At 43.8% G+C, this 16,572-nt stretch overlaps 1 protein-coding gene across 2 annotated transcripts in view; it reads right to left on the bottom strand.

Moving 5' to 3' along the window:
* LOC146622836 (nectin-2) overlaps positions 1-16,142 on the bottom strand; it is an 87,411-nt gene extending 71,269 nt beyond the window's left edge. For both annotated transcript variants that reach the window (XM_085366434.1, XM_085366433.1), the window contains exon 1: positions 15,674-16,142. In XM_085366434.1, coding sequence (XP_085222560.1) covers positions 15,674-15,761 — 88 coding nt within the window. In that variant the 5' untranslated portion in view covers positions 15,762-16,142. The remainder of the gene's footprint in view (positions 1-15,673) is intronic.
* Between the last annotated feature and the right edge of the window lie 430 nt (positions 16,143-16,572).

Genomic DNA, 16,572 nt, shown 5'->3' on the forward strand with positions numbered 1-16,572 from the left:
AAGGATGCGAAGGATACAATTAAAGAGAGGGAGGGTGGAAGAAGATGAAACTAGGATGACTGTGCACAGAAGCTGAGCACGCTTTACTCTTTTCCCCAGACAGAAGAAGGTGGGGCAGGTCGGTAGATGGCTTTGCATGGAACAGGAAACTCAAATCACTTGCTGTCTTTTTCCTTCTCCTTCTTCACCCACCCTTCTCACTCCTTCCCTGACATCCTTCCTCTGTCTCCCTCCCTCTCTCCCCCTCGCCTTCTTTCTCTTCAGCAAGACTGACAGAACAAGCGATGCCTGTGAGAGTAAAGATGAAAGGCCTGTGAGGGAGGTGTATGTGTGTGCGTGTGCACGAGGTGAATGAATGACCCCTCTATCCCTCTTCCCCACTTTAGAGCCATCCTGCCCTTACACTAAAGAAAAAAAAAGAAAAGAAATACATATAACGCCACAGGGGCCATGTGGAGGTCACACCACACCGTGTTTGCAGTGTGTGTGTTTGCGTGCGCTTCACTTCTCTATTTGTACTCACACCATGTTCCAACGTTAGAAAATGAGACACATCAAACATCGCTCTAACAAGGCTGCCACAGCAGGAATACCATCTTATGCCTAGCTTCGTGTCCTGTAGTGTACACCTACGGCCTGTGGAGAAGCACCCTGAGGAGAGGTAGGGACCCTGAGAAGTGCACATTGTTCATTCATGATAGCAGCCACTGGCAGCGAGGGCAACCCCGTAGCAGAGTAAGCGATGTCATTTGGCAGCAAATGAAGGGGAAAGAGCAAAGCCGTTTCTGCATCTCTCTGAGGTCTCACAGCTAGCTCTAACATTAAGTTAGCCTGGGCGCGGGACAAAGCCCAGTTTATGTTCACGTCTCCGCATGGCGAAATAAACATAGCTGCTGCTTCACAGTTTCCTTTAGCTCGCCTTCTCCTTTCCTCTTATCTTGCCCTGTTTTGTTGTCACCCCCGCTGCCTAAAAGAACAATCTACCCACACAGCATGCCCTTCCAAAATATTTACTCACTCAGTACTGGCTGAATACAAAGGCCATTCTCTTACCCCCTCTTAGGTCTACCATTCAAACAAACTATGCATCCACATGAAATTGCAGACTGCACCTGCTCTTATTCTCACTTCGCCTCTCTCTAGATCGTGCACGCCCGCACACATTTGTTTACTGCAGAACATCCTCCTTTGCTTTCCTTTCCATGTCTAACTGGTTTGTGCCTTAGACTGATCTTTAAGTTGCAAAAGAAAACCAAGCACAGAAGCAACAGTAGCCATCCCACCTTGCCTGGAGCAGGGAGTGCGTTTCTGCCGCTCGCATCCTCACAAGCACCCCTCTGATTCAATACCCCTGACACTTTCTTAACACCTTTTCCTTTGCAGCTTGTGCCCTTCTTTCCCCTTCCACCACTCCTCTCTTATCTCAATCTGTCACCTTACATTCTCCCCGCAGCCCCCATTTCTCATTGCATCCTCTCTGCAAACCAATTTTCAAAGCAGCTTTTCCAGCTAATCCAACGTTTTCTGTTTTTAGCATGCAAACCCAAATATAAGTTCATTAACAATCAAGTGCTGAAATCAGTTGCAGTGTTGCAAAGCTCTGGCTTTTCCTGGCTTCCCATTCATTAGCATATGTTTGAAAACCCAAGTCTAAATGAAATGATCAGAGTCGATGAACTACAAACAAAGACCCAGAATTAATTCTATGTGGCGGCTGCATGTCATGCTTGTTTTTAATTTCTTGCACTTATAATTTTTTAACTAGGCGCTTAAAAATAGATGCAAATGAACGGAGAGTCAGAAGAAGCCTGGGCGCCCTGAGTAACGACACGTCCCCGGGGTGTCTACTGTTTTCGGGCGATTGTTCGCATACTCCTGTGGGGGATGCGCATGCTAATAAGTAATAATGTTCCATCAAAGTGAAATGCTGCATTGAGTCTTCCGTCTTGCAGCTCTACAGTATCCTTGACTTACACGCAGCCTTCCCATCCTCCTCGCTGTTAAGGGATATGGTTCCATGCGCTGCACCTGTGTCTCATTACCGCCACTGATGGTTCAGTAACAGGCTCCTCTCTTTCGCTCACCATTGTGCTCTCACTCTTTCCCTCCCTTTAGCTACTGCCAACATACATTTACCTCCAACAGCATGGCCTGCACTCATCTCTTCCCCTTGCTCATCCGAGTGCGTGCTTTCGCATGATCTCTGCAGCCCCATTTGTCCTGTCGCTTCTACCATTACAGTCTTGGCACGGATGTTTTTTTTTGCCAACTGTTAAGCAATCTACTGATTTTTTTTTTTTTGCTACACTGATCAATTCCTTCAATTTTTCCTCTAAGCACCCTTTTACTCGAAGAGGACATTTACAGTTTTCAGCATGCAAGCTCCTGTCAGCATTATTGTGATTTAACTTTGCAGTGCTCATATTTTCACTGTAAGAACAATTCCAATGCTGCAACTAATAATTACCATTTCATCTACAGATTAAGCTCCGTTAACAATCAGGACACACTAATCAAAGAATGAAATATCAGCAAATCTCCACCATTCTTATGTTGAAAATAGAAAATGTTTTGCATTTGTCCTCCAAATCATTTTATCAGGACATTCCAGATAAACACGTACTCTGTCTTTATTTGTTGAAAATAAACAGAAAAATCTAAACACTAATCCTGCTGTATGAAAAGGTTTTGTGATTGTGCCCCTAAGGCTTAGTTTTAACTTTACCTGTCAACAGCAATTGTTCCCAAACTGAATCTGGCTTTTCCAGATGTTGCTTTGCAAAGTTTGGATGGTGACTTTTGGGATGAGGTTGCAGGTAAGGTTTCCTTATAATGACTCTTCACATAGAACCTGTTTGTGCTGCTCAGTGTAACTGTGCACCCGCCACTGCTGCGTCAGCCAAGTCGTCCTACAGCTCCTTTGAAGTCATTCGGAGGATTTTCCTCTGCCTTTTAGCCCAGCCGGAGCGCAATTTTATCTGAAATTGTTCTTAGCCATTCACCATTCCCTTTTACTGCCATTTAATAATGACACTTCAGAAGGTGGAAAGCTAGAAGTGTTTTGATATCTTTTTATAACCTTCCCCTGCTTTGAAAGCATCAATCAGCTTCATTTTCAGATCAGTCAGCTCAGAGGAGGCCATGGTCGTTGAGTGTTAACAAACGGTTTGAAGAGTCAAGAAAATTTATCATGCTCTGGAATTATCATTAGCTCCTCCCTAATGAGTCACTTAAAGGCTAATGCTTTGGCTACATGAACCCACAGGATGTGTGGACTGTTTGTGTCAGGGTGTGCCACAGTAGGTTTTGTTTTATTCTTATTTTTTGTACTCGCTACACCTGCAGTGCTTGTTCAGCGTAAGGCTGTGTGACTCATAGGTTAAAATTTTTTTTTAAAAATTAAAAAACTTTCAGATCGTGTTGCATTTTCAGGATTTTGGATCCAAAATCTTTGCAGAAAATCTTTTTAACAGACTACAGGAGATGATATAGGGGATAACGTTCCTAAGAAAGTGCCAGCTGGTACTGGCAAAACAAACACAGACGCTAAAGTCGCTTAATGTATAGCGACAATTTCATTTAGCAAAGAAATAAAGAAATCAGTGCTTTATGACCCATTTCTGTGTAAAAGGACTGGACACACACACACACACACACAGGAAGATTGGGTGCTCTGAGAACATAAAAGTAGACCAGAGTAGCCCGTTTTATTGATTATAGCGGGAGCATAGTGTTGCAGCATCTGCTCTGCAAACGATCCGCATATGTTACGTGTTGTGTAGCCACAGGCTAATGAGCTAATTAAGTTCACAGACTTTAAGTAGAACTTTAAGTAGAACGGTGCCTGAAGTTGTGCACTTGCACTCATACAGTTCAAAAAAAAAAAAAAAAATGTTTTTAAGCTCATCAAATTAGAAGAAAGAAAAATTTTACAGCCTGCCATCTGTTCATGGTGTGTCTTTTTACTAGAAATAGAAAAAAAGAAAGAAAAAAAAAACAATACCTTAAGTTAAAGTTCACTTTGACTGTTTATCACCTTTATATCACGGATGTAATATTTCAGGCTACAAGTCTTACTGTGCTAACCTGTTATAAACTGTGAAACAACAGGCAGCCACACAGCTGGATTTCAACTCCAGTCTCTCCATTGTAACTGCAACCTCATGTACAGTAACGGTGCAGAAAACAATGAAATAAAAGCTTTGTGTTCATAGCGGTTTATGAAGAGCGTCTTCATTTTTCCCCCAATAAAAATCCTCAGAAATGATGAAAAAAATCCATAATTAAAGAGATAATATATAACATAGTGAGCAATACTAACAAAAAAAACAAAAAAACAAACACTTGTATGTAATCCAACCATTATATGACATTAAAATCAATCCCTGTCCCACAGAAATCAAGTCTAACATTCAATACAATCAGTCTGGCACGACTATCATATCACAGTCAATAAGGTATTATTTTAAGACCAATTAACCCCAGAGTCAGAATTTAAAACTACAGTGCATTTATTATTCGTGACATATTAATGTAATACTGTGTTATGAGTCCACTATGAGTCTTAAAACCAGATACTGGGCCAAAAAGATGGCTCCTGAGATAACTGCCTCTACACTGATGGTTTCAAGATGAGTAGAGGGGACTGAGTGGCTGTGAGCATTAGAAGACCGTGGACAGACTCCCTCCTACGCTGCACATATTAATTCTTCTAATGGCTCAGCTTGTCACACGTTGACACTGCATAATTATGTCATCTACAAGGGACGAGCTTTTTAAAAGGGCAGACGCACAGTGCAGCTGAGAGCCTTTGTCAGTGGAGATGTTCAAAACTGCTAATATGAGTCTTAAAAAATGGTTTACTTTTAGCTGGTGAGGCCCTTAAGTCCACAATATTGTAATCATGTTAGATCTACTGATACTGAACGGATACCAGGATGAGCAGCCCAGGTTGTCTTAATATAGATGCCAAGTCTTCCATGGAAGGACTTTTACAATAACGAACCAGCCAATTCTGTAAGTATTATCCTGAGTGACAAGAGCGTCCATCAAACCCAGAGGATCCTCTCACCCATGGCCTCTCGTCATCCATCAATCCATCCTGCCAGCCCTACCTCCATCTATGTAAATAAACAACAGAGAGGGAGGAGGAGCTGGGGGAAGAGCTGAGGAAATCAAAGTAGGACAGTCAAAGTAGAGGCAAGCAGGCCAAGTTAGGTTTAGAGAATGTAAAGGAAAGGAGACATGCGGGAGGGGGGGTTAGATAGCGAACAGCTGTAAAATGAAGAGGAGTGAGGAAACTGTAAGGAGGCAGGAAGCAAACACAATTGACTGAGGTGATGAGGAAGGGAGAGAGGACAAAGTCATCAGGAAGGAATGAGGAGGAGAGATAAACTGGAAGGAGGAGGGGGGGGACTGACTGACACAGGGACGACAGCCAAATCAGCGGACACACAAGATGGAGTCACGGAAAAGAATGCGAAGACGGGCGAGAGCGGAGGGAGGCACAGAGGAAAAACATCAATGGAGGACATTAATAATCCATCCCAGATAAAGCAATTCTGTGTAAAAAGAAAGGAATTCACTGGAGAAGGAGACTGTGGAGGAAAAGGAGACAAACAAAAGAACAAGAGAAAGTTAGTAGGAGGAGCCTGAGGGTCTCCTATTAAAAAACAAGAACAATTGCGAACACTTGTGTTAGTTTACACAAGCAGAGGAACCTTTCCTCACCTCGCCCCCCCATCTTCCCGAGGCTGTGTCTATTTAAATGTGTGCTTAAATGGCGAGTGCTACTGCTCTAATCGCGGCTGGCATCACAGCACAATCCTTCTCTACCTTTCCCCCCCAGCATTCAGTCTTCTTCTGTCGCTCAGACCCAGCACACCCTCCTCACACACACACGCGCACACACACGTACACCGCATGACTCTGCTGTGCCAGAGGAAAAAAAAAAAAAAAAATTCATGAATCACTGGTGCACAAATCAGCCGCAAGCTTGTTGCAAGAAGAGCAAACTGGGAAGAAGCGAGAAGGGGAAAAAAAGGACAGAAATAAACGGAGAAAGTGTTTCCTTTAAAAGCTTCTAAAAAGGAAGACGATTCAGGAGATGGCTTCCAGCATCCTGAGGGAGCAAGCACACACCCAGAGGACCACGGTGACAAGAAGAGAAGATACCGCCTCCCCACCCCTATCCAGCTCTTCCTAAAGAGGCCAAGACAGAAAGCCAAAGCAGCAAGTGGCCAAGTAACAAGCAAGTGCATGATACATGGATGGCACAAACATGTGTTTGCACATAGCAAACATCCGACTTTCTGTATGAAAAGCGCACCAACACCTTACGTACAAAGAAAACTTGTTAAAAGGCACCACAGTGCTCCATCCACACAACAAAAAAGCCCCGCCGTCAGCTTCCATTTCAAGAGAAACTATGCAATCATCTCTTGTTACAGAGCCACTTTCCCTCTAGGGCCACTACTGAAAAGCAGCTCTGTCCATTGATACAGGTGTGGTGTGGAGGGAGAAAGCGAAGAGAAGGGGAAGGGGGACAATGGATGGCCTTTTCAATGATCTCCCTCAGTTCACCTGGATTAGAAGGAATGGAGGCTGAAAGGAAGGAGGAGGAGGGTCTCTAAGCTTGGCTAAGAACAATGCTGTCTCTGTTTGCAGTAACACCGAGTGCATCACTTTGTCTAGCATCAGCCAGCCGACTGCCTGGACTAAAAACCATCATCCCGGGGTTCAATGTTGAACTGTTTTTGTGCAAACGCACGCTTAAGAAGCACTTAAAATGTTGTCAAACAAGACTCCTGACCCAAGATGTTTCCATTATTTGAAAGCAGGAAACACGCATGTGAATATACTGCTCCGACAACACTGAGTTCTTCACTATATTTATCTATTGTTAATTACAGACACAGATTTTTGTCCAGTGATCATTTTCCTAGATTTTTTAAAATGTCCAAACATAATGGGAAAAATAATATGGTGACATCTTCATAACCTGTTTTGCCTCATCAACAGTCCAAACCCAACAATATTTCGTTTAGGAAAATGACAACAAAATTACTAACGAGAGACCAATAAAACATCGGTCTTGAAAAGCACCTCATTCACAATTTAAAGTAGCTGCGTGAAAAGTGTGTGAAAAAAATCAAACGTATTTTTATCACAGGCATGAAACTGACGAGATCCTATGAAATAAACTGTGGTGCATTTTCACTTTACCTGAAAAATCTTTAAACATTACAACTTTCACCACACCAGCATTAACCCCCACAGCTGCACACAGTATCGTGTCATTACTTGCACACATTATGAAGCCCTTTCTTTCTATATTTGCACAAATGCGTCACGTAGCAACACCAAAAGCTTTTTTAAAATAGATAAACAGGTATCCAAAATTGTGTTTTGCCACAATCTTGACTTGCATATCTAGTAGGTAGTAGCTTAGCTAAAGTGGTGAAGAAATCCCATTGCTCTGCCATTGCTGGCAGTTAATCCTCCTACTATGTCTGTGTTTACATTTATGCAGAGATCTGCTGCTCTTTTATGGCATCTGCTCTCTTTAACGCCCTATCACGCATCTAGAAGTAATTAATAAGAGCTTAACAGCGGTAATGGTAGCAGGAGTGGCAACAGTGGAAGCGGGGGTAGGGGGTGCTGTCATGACAAAGAAAAGTTCAAGACCAACGACGTCACACGCCACGGTCACTGTGTGGATCCTTTTATGCTACATTTCCATTTCAATGCCGCGAAGGTTCAGCACATCTTAGTCCTTTTTAGTAAAAAGTTTTAAATGTGTGAATAAAATGAAAGCGTTCACGGTAAATAAGCAGCAAGATGTACTGGGGAAAACAAATGAACCGGATTGTTTTTTATTTTAAAATATTCAGTGTTTCGCTTCTCCCACACACACAAAAATAAAAAATAAAAAAATAAAAAAAAAAATCGCACAAAGTTTCAGAAGAAGAAGAAAAAAAAAAGCAAATTTTCTGCTGAAGTTTCGGACAGTATTACTTTTTTTTTTCCTCTGGGAATTAACTCTTGAGATGTAATCCCATTTCAGCCTCAGTGTGAGATTCTTGTTAGATGAGTCAAGCTATATTACCAGCCTAGTCACCGCCTGCGGGGGAGACGAGTGTGTGACAGCATCTAGCAGCAGGGGAGTGGACACCGTCATCCTGATCCTAGCATTGCACGACAGGTTAGTTCTGCTGAAATGAAATAAAATCCTGCATCTGTTTCCATTTCGCCGTCTCACCAACTCGCTTCATTCTCAGCTCTCGCTCCGTTGACTTTGTTGTGTCAGTTCTCCTTTTCTGTCCTCTGTACAGTAATCAAGTGATTCAACCATCAAATCAGCCCAACATCCCTCAGCACTCGTGTGTGTACGAAGCACGCACTGTTTTCGTGCTGATTGTCGTTCTGCAGGCTGGGCAAGGGAAAGGAGGGTGAGATAATAAGAGGAAGGGTGAGGTGAGGTGGGGCAGCGCACTGTAAAAAGTGTCACAGCAACTTAACCTTCAAAAAAAATGCCCACTAGGGTTGAGGAGGTGGTGTTGTCGCCATTAGAGGAGAAAGGAGGAGAGGAGTGCATGAGAGAGAACGGATGATTGATGTGTGCAAGAAGGAAAAAAGAAAGAACGAGAGAGAGAGGAGAAGCACTCGTTAGGAGGGGAAGGAAGGTACAGATGCCTGCAATACAAATGTCTGTAGGGAGGGTTGGGGTTGTTAAGGAAGTATGAGAAGAAAGTAGAGCGAGAGACACGAGGAGCAAATGAGAGTAAGAAGGAGGAAAGTAGCAAAGGCAGTTTGGATAGGCTTAAGCAGAAACTCCAGGCCTGACATAGGTGGAAGAGACAACTGGGGAATTGGACGGTGGGACAGAGACGGCATGAGAGCTACAGAAGAGAAAGAGAAAGATAGAAAGCCTAAGAGGATAGAGGAAAGTAACAGACATTCCAATTACAGAAGGAAAAGGGGGGATTAATGACTAAGAAACAAAGTGGAGGAGAACAAAAAACAGGATGAGAGAAGAGGAAAAAAAAAGAGATACAGTAAGGCACAGCAGTTTGCTGAGCAGATGGATCAATTATGCGGGCCAAATTACAGAAAGGAGGAAGTTGGTGCATTAGGAGAGGACGTGAACAAAGAAGGCAGAAAGAGCAGGGGAAGAATGAGTCAAGATGGAGGAGTGGAAGTAAAGGCACAAATGTGACAGGAGGGGGGGCAAGTGGCCGATTAGAGAGCAGGCAATCAGTTTAGCAGATGAATGAGACAAATCACTTCAATGAAGGAGGACCTGCTCTCCCTAAGGAGCGACAAACAAGCAAACCCTGGCACACCCTGTTGACAAAACACTGGGTTGATAACTGAATAAACCTGCTGCCTCCATTTGACCTTAATGTGATGTTTGCTTCAGGGGAGGATTTAAAAGCTGCCGTTTCAAGGCTCTGGGGACTAATGACGAGACTGCTGCTCGTTTATCAGCGTAGCGTGGCTGTACATTTTTAAACCAATAAGTGAAACAGTAGATATCAGCGACGAGATCGAACCGCAGGACTGTGGAAACGACCGCTCGCCTTGCGAAACACAAGAGCACGCTTCACACGCTTTCAGTGAAATAAATAAATAAGTAAAATAAAACCTGTTTGTGCATCGTCTCTGCAATAGCGAAATCAGTTTTCTTATCTCATACTTCCGAGATCCAATCTGTGCGAGAATACTACATTTTCACATTATGCCGTGTAATTTTTACTGTGTTGCTCTGATAAGACTAGCAGGATCACGAGGGAAAGCTGACTGAATTGAAAGCAGTCGGTGTGCACACACGGTTTTTGAGGAGCACGACTCTGTGCCCGGCTACCAGAGCCTTGACAAGACCCTGTCGCAACAAATTCAATTTCCTTCTGTGAATTGGACATGACCTTGTCAAAGTCAGATGCGATGAGGACGCAACACGTCTGCGTTTGTGTGTATTAAAAGCGGTGTGCAGACAGGTAACAAAAGGAACTAAATGCAGCACGCTTGTAACGCGTGCTGCTGGAGCTGGGGAAATCTGTGAAGGGGGACACGCGGGCAGTACTGCCAACAAAACCGGCTCGACATTTCGCAAACTGGGGGCAGAGAGGACACGCGGAGGGATTAGCTGAGGAACAAAGGGAGAGATGTTTCAAGGTACGGCCGTGTCGACAGTGCAAGCCCTAAATGTTTTCAATATCACATAAGGGCACTGCATCATCAACCATTCAATACCAGATCGATAACGCAAACCACCTTCCACCTCACAAACTCCATTTAGACACATTAAGGTGACTGCTAATGAGCAGGAGAGTGTGTGTGCGTGCGCACAAGTATATAGGGACACTGTGAGGAGGACGCAGTCAAGGGCCTCGGTGCTTAGCTGCACAGAGATCTGCTGAGTGCACTATGGGGATGGTTTCAGAAATAAAAAGGATGTGACAAAGACAGAAGAAAGAGGAGAAGGATGACAGAGGGAGGTTACAGGCCAGGAAACAATAATAAAAAGAGAAAGGTTAGTGGAGGTAGTCCTTTACTGTCTGCAATGAAGGCTCTTTAGTTATTAAATACGTGCCTAATGCTTTGAGAGCGTGAGAGAGAAGAAGAGGGGAGGGAGGTGCGACTAAATTACAAATGAGCTGATAATTCCTGGCCTCCCTGGTTCACTCCCTCACACAGTTTTCTGCAATCCTCCTCCAGCACCTCTGCCAAGACGCTGCGGTGTGGAATTTGAAAATGTCGACAACCTCAACCCCCCCACTCACCGCTCTGCCTCCGCTGCTCATCCTCTGTGATTTTTTCTACAGCAGGGTCACAGAGACACCCATCTCCCAAGCCTAGTTAATTAAGAGGATTTCATTTTAAAGAGTTTGGCTGCCTTTCAATGGATCTTCAATTGGAATTACCGCTCATTCTCTACGTCGGCTGAGCTGGAATGGGTTTGACCTGCATCTCCCTAAATTCCATCTGGGGTTTGTCAGGAAAACGCAGATAGGAAAATGCAGATTTGGCAGAAGGTATCTTGACTAATGGTGTGGAAATCTGTGTGTGACTGGGAAAAAAAAAAAAAAAAAAAAAAAAAAATCCCACTGTATACAAGATAAGCTCCTGGCATGCAACTTCAGCAAATGCTACAGTCTTAAAAGTCTCCATTATGTAGAAGCATGTGGGTGGGTAGGGTACATTATGGAACGGTATCTTGCGTCGAACCTTAATCGGTGCGTGTGCACATGCACGCAGATTTGATGTAGATAGGAGTTAAACCCAACACCTGCGCCAAGAATATCATCGACCCCAGCACAGTTGTGTTTTTAGAAACCCCTTAGCTGCACCATGCATATTAATAATGTTTGGCATTCCTTCCAAAAGAAGGATTTCTGCTCATTTTCCTTTGGATCAGATGGGACTGACTTCAGCCGTCTGGCAACTCTCAGAGCCAAACACAAACATGCTGGCTGGGGGCTCCCAGTGTGACCTCCATCCACCCAGCATGTACAAGTCAACGGAAGAGAGCAGGGAGGGACTTCAGACGCAGAGCTGCTGGCTTTGGCTCTCTTGTCACAGGAAACCCACTATCATTATTACAAGTTGCAGGATAAGCCTCGTTTAAGGCAGTCAATTAAATGAGCATGGAGTTGGGGAAAAAAAGGAACTCCTCACATCTGATGTCTGTAGAAGATAACAGGGTTGCTGATGAGGATAACACTTGCCTTCCTGAAACAAACAGTAATACACACATGCAGTGTCATTCTGTGATGTGTCGCCTCCGCCCTATTATTGGAATGTCATCTGACTTACAGTGCAGCCTCAGGTTACATCGCCCATGCATCACCAGCTAAATGTGCACACGTATCTGTGCCTGCCTCTGTGGTATACTATGTGGCCTAAAACGCAACAAGATGCAGCGGCTGGCGCGCATCGACCCCCTCTGCTCCGCTCCATCCATCCAGTCTAATAATATTTGCCAAGTCAACAATAAACTTGATGGATCTTTTGTGTCTGTGGTCACTGGTAATGAAAACTCTATGGAGCAAAGTAATCTCACTAAAACCTGATTTATCAAAATAGCTGTATACCTAAAATCCGGTAAAATGTCAAGGATCAACAATTTAATCAATTTAGCTACCATATTGGTTTTAAAGTGAAAAGTGCCTTGTGCTAAAATGTTTTCAATACGTCAGTTAAAAAGCTTCACATTTGTCACAATTTTATAGTGGGATAAGTGGTGCTTCATTTCTGAGCGACCATTAAATATTACCAAGTCCTGCACCTGGAAAAAAAAACAAAACAAAAAAAAAACAAGTAGTATTAAAAAGCTGTCTAAATCATTAGGCTCATCTGGTGAAATGCCAAAGCTTCAATCATTTCACAATTTTGTTATTCGAAATTAATTGGGACACATTTGCCAAACACTGCCCACGTATAAAGGGAAATACAATGAATTGGCATCACTCTCATGTCTCCATTAAGCCATAAATTCAAGAACACTTTTATGTCTGAATCAACAAACCTTTAATGGCGACCATAAGCGAGAGGAAGACGTTATTGATGTGTCATTTAAACAGGAACCCTCAGCGAGTATGTGTGTGCGTGCAAGTGTGTGTGTTTTTACCAGCACATATCACAGTCGGGACGAGATTTTCTTTCACACGTACAGAAGCACACACCTGACCTTTTCAAAATCCTTCTGACATTTACGGTGCTGGTGCAAAAGGGTGAGGACAGCTCATTTACATAATGATAGGACCAAACCTCAACAGCCATTAACACAAAAAACTAAAGCCAGACTGAAAACTCCTCGCTCCACTGAGACTAATGAGATACTAAGGACTTACTTTTTTCTTCCCCTTTATTAGCATAGAAAAGAAAAGAAAAAAAAACCTCCTCTCATGATCCATCAATTACATTCCTCTTAATAGACAGAGTCTAGTGCTCTTCCTCTGTTGTGATGATGAATTGTTCCAGACTTGGCAGGAATACACTGTTTCACACCATGTGGAGGGGAACTGTTAGACCTAATAGTCTGAACTATTGCACACCGAGGACTGCCAAAAGAAAGATCAGTACATTCGAGTCAATCAGTATCCACGCTAAGTACATCTGTGTGTGTGTGTCTGTGTGTGACTGAACAGGGTGGGCAGTTAATGATTGTGAAAATGCTGTGGTTTTTTCAGTACTTTGATATTCTACAGCATAATCATATTAGCTGGTGTGATTGTAGCTGTAAAAAGAATACAGCTCTGAAATCCTACAGTCATGACAGGCTATGGTAAGGTCATGTGGTTTATTGTCCTGTCTGGCTGCATGTTGTTCCTGTCATAAACAGCACGGCCTTGAGTTCGAAGAGAGGTGGGGGGAGCGAGGGAGGCCATCTGAATAACCCAATCACTACTATCACCCACACAAAAGCTCTGGACAGGAAAGAATAAAAGACAGCAGAAAAAAAACAGACGGAGACAAGAACAAGGCCTCTGTATGTAGTGGACAGCAGCGGTGGGGGAGGGAGCGCATGCTTGGTGGGAGGGAGGGAGGGGGAGAGATTTCAAATGACGGTGGGAAAGAGGGTAGCCAGGGCGTCGCCTGTCTTAATCAGTTGCTGCCTGTTGCGTTTTCCAGCCAATCCAGAAACTCAGCCACATCAATCCAACGCACAAAAGCAGCGGGCCGCTGAAAAGCCACCTGTTTTTGCTTGAATCTGAGGAGAGTCGTCAAGAATGGCTTTGCATACTTTTCTGAATGCTTTCAGGTATACAAAAGATTAAAAACACAACAACAATGGCTTATTTGTGAGCGGAGAAGGACAGAGTCTCTTCCCCCAGCCCTGACCCTGCATGCCCACCGGGTTCTCGGGCGCCCAGCCAGCCGCCCCCTGCAAACACGCAGCTTACTCAGCCATAAAGACAATACTCCCACAGCCTCATACTCCCCCACTTAAAAAAAAAAAAAAAAAAAACACTCCCCCTCACGTAAGCCCACCGTTCTTCCAATAAAAACATCTCCTTGGTAATGGGCCAAAGCCTTTCTGACCCACATCCATGGTTCGTGGTGATCTTGGGGGTCGGGGTTGGTATTATAGTTCAATTTCAGAGCTTAAACTGGCAGGCCACTTGTCTGCTGAACTCAGAAATATTACAGAAGCCAACATAATTAAAAACCTATCCAATTCAATATTGAATTGGATAGGTTTTTACATTAAAGCTGGGCCATGTTAAATTGAAAACTTTGCAGAAAATTAATGAACTTCTTTCGCTCCCAGATTGAAGCTGGAGAAGTGGAGGTAAGTGGTTGCTGTCAAACCTCTAGAGGGAAAAGTGAAGGTAAAAAAATGCAAAAGGAGACCAGTAAAAAGTTTCAGTTCCCCATAGCATATTAACCAAAAGGAAATCAGACAGAAGTCCCTTTTGGAAAAAAAAAGCGAAAAAAAATACTAAAAATGAAAAGAAAAAGCCACGTTGGTGCCTGCACAGGGAATGCCTTGCTTTTGTCCTCACTCATAAATATGTAAAGCCTTTTGTTTTGTTTTCTCCACTTTTCTCCCTCCACTAAGAGCACTTCATGTTCTGTAAAATGAAATCGGACAAAAAAGGTCCACTGCATGAATAACTCAAATACTGCAATTAAAAAACACCACAACCCGCTCACTATTGAAAATGTATACTGTAGCTGTGCCAGGACTTTAGATCTAGTCCTACATTCCTGCCCCAATTACAGGAAAAAAGAACAACAAAATACCCGGTCTAGTGAGGAAAGGCAGCGAGAATGTTGAACTGGTTTCCTGCAACATATTCATATGCTAATAGGTTAAGTGCATACCAGGAATATTTTTGGGGAGCCCTACGGTCGCGGTACCTGTACGCTACCTGAGCTCAAGCAGACTGGAAAACAGCTGAATTATTAACGCGAGCAGGCGTGGCCAGTCACTTTGCTTAAAGTAATAGACGCCAGATTACATTTTTTAAAAATCCAAGCGGTACACTGAAAGAAAATCATGCGCAAGTTCCATCTAGATATTAGCCAGAGCGGGCCATCCAGTTCTTGCCCCCTCTGTCAGTTTCAGTGTACATTAAGAGCTGTTACCAGACCAGTTTTCGTCAATGCGTGGATACAGGAATGAAAAGGAGCAGGGAGGGGGCTGTGGGGATGAAATGGGCTTTAAGGTGGGAAAAGGAGTACGAAGGATAGACTGAAACAGCGCCTAGGTTTAAAGAGGGGAAGTCACCAATGAAGCGCAGAAGGCACCTCGCCTCAACACCTTGCTCCACAGAGCCACACCTTAGGGAAACTAAACATGGCGTTGAGTCACCGACCGAAACTCGGGTCAAAGACCGATGGGCCTGGTTTACGATCAAAACCTCTGAGAGAAATAATTAAAATAAAGAGTTATCTCTCTGACCACCGCACTTGGCGTTAGTATAGTCAAAACTCAGAGAAAATCCGACGAGTTAAAGCGAAGAGTTAAAGCGTCGCCTGTACAGAAAGCAAGGAAATCACCTGCTGGATTTTCTTCGCCCGTCACCGCCCTGACAGGTGGTAGTCAGGTTTAAATTGGTCTTCTCCTAAATTATTCAAGCTCGGAGAAGAAGAAGACGGAAAACAAGCCGGTGTCGGCAATGAGCTGGACACCACTGACTTGTTATAAGTGATCTTTTCTTACCGTGCTGTAGAAGTATCGACGAAACCAAGCAGAGCAGTCCTATCATTTTTGTGCATTCAGGCCAGATTCGGGAGTCATGTCTCGCCATGGTTGATTACGGTCCGCTAAAACCCCAGGAACGAAGGATCGCCGAAATAAATAGGGCTTTGAGAAGAAAAAAAAACTTCAAATAAAGGTCAATTTCGGAGTAAAATCTCACTCAAAGAATCAGAACTTGTTTGGTTACAGGACAGGTCAAGAGTCCGACAGAGATTCTTGTTTGAAGTGTCCCTCGTTCGTCTTTAAAGCAAAATGGGCTAAAAATGAATGGAAATCCTTGTGAATTCGTCCTGGCAGCGCACAGGTGAATAGTTCCTCTCCGCCGGTGTTCAGGATGTGAAGAACTGCTGCTTTCTTTCTCTTTCTCTCTCTCTCTCTCTCTCTCTCTGCTCCAACAACTATTTCCTGCGTGTGAGCGCGCGGCTCTCGAACTGCGTGTGTGACTGAGGTGATGTCATCAGGCGTCACAGTCCTTATCCTTTCCACCCCCCTCCGAAAAAAACAATTAAGATTAGCAATGGCAGGCGGGGGGGCTCAGAGAACAACTTGTTGAAATTGCTGAAAGAATTTTTCCCTGGAATACAACCTGCACCTAGATACCATCCAAACTACGCAGCAGGTTTTAAGTCAAGGCGAATTTATTTGTACAGCCCAATATCACAGATTTGCCTCATGGAGCTTTCCAATCTGTTCACCACACAGCACCCGCTGTTCACAGACCCCCGATGATGAACTGTACCAAAGAAGAAAATGGGAGGAAAGACACCAGAGGAGTGATCTCTCTTCTTTGACGGGCAGATGCGCAGTGGAGCTGGTGCGTAAAGAACAGAGTCACAAAATTTATGTGCTTCACTTTGAGG

The sequence above is a fragment of the Diplotaxodon limnothrissa genome, linkage group LG11 (genome assembly GCF_057381915.1).
Source record: "Diplotaxodon limnothrissa isolate DT_005_m linkage group LG11, D_limnothrissa_male_GT1.1, whole genome shotgun sequence".
NCBI lineage: Eukaryota > Metazoa > Chordata > Actinopteri > Cichliformes > Cichlidae > Diplotaxodon > Diplotaxodon limnothrissa.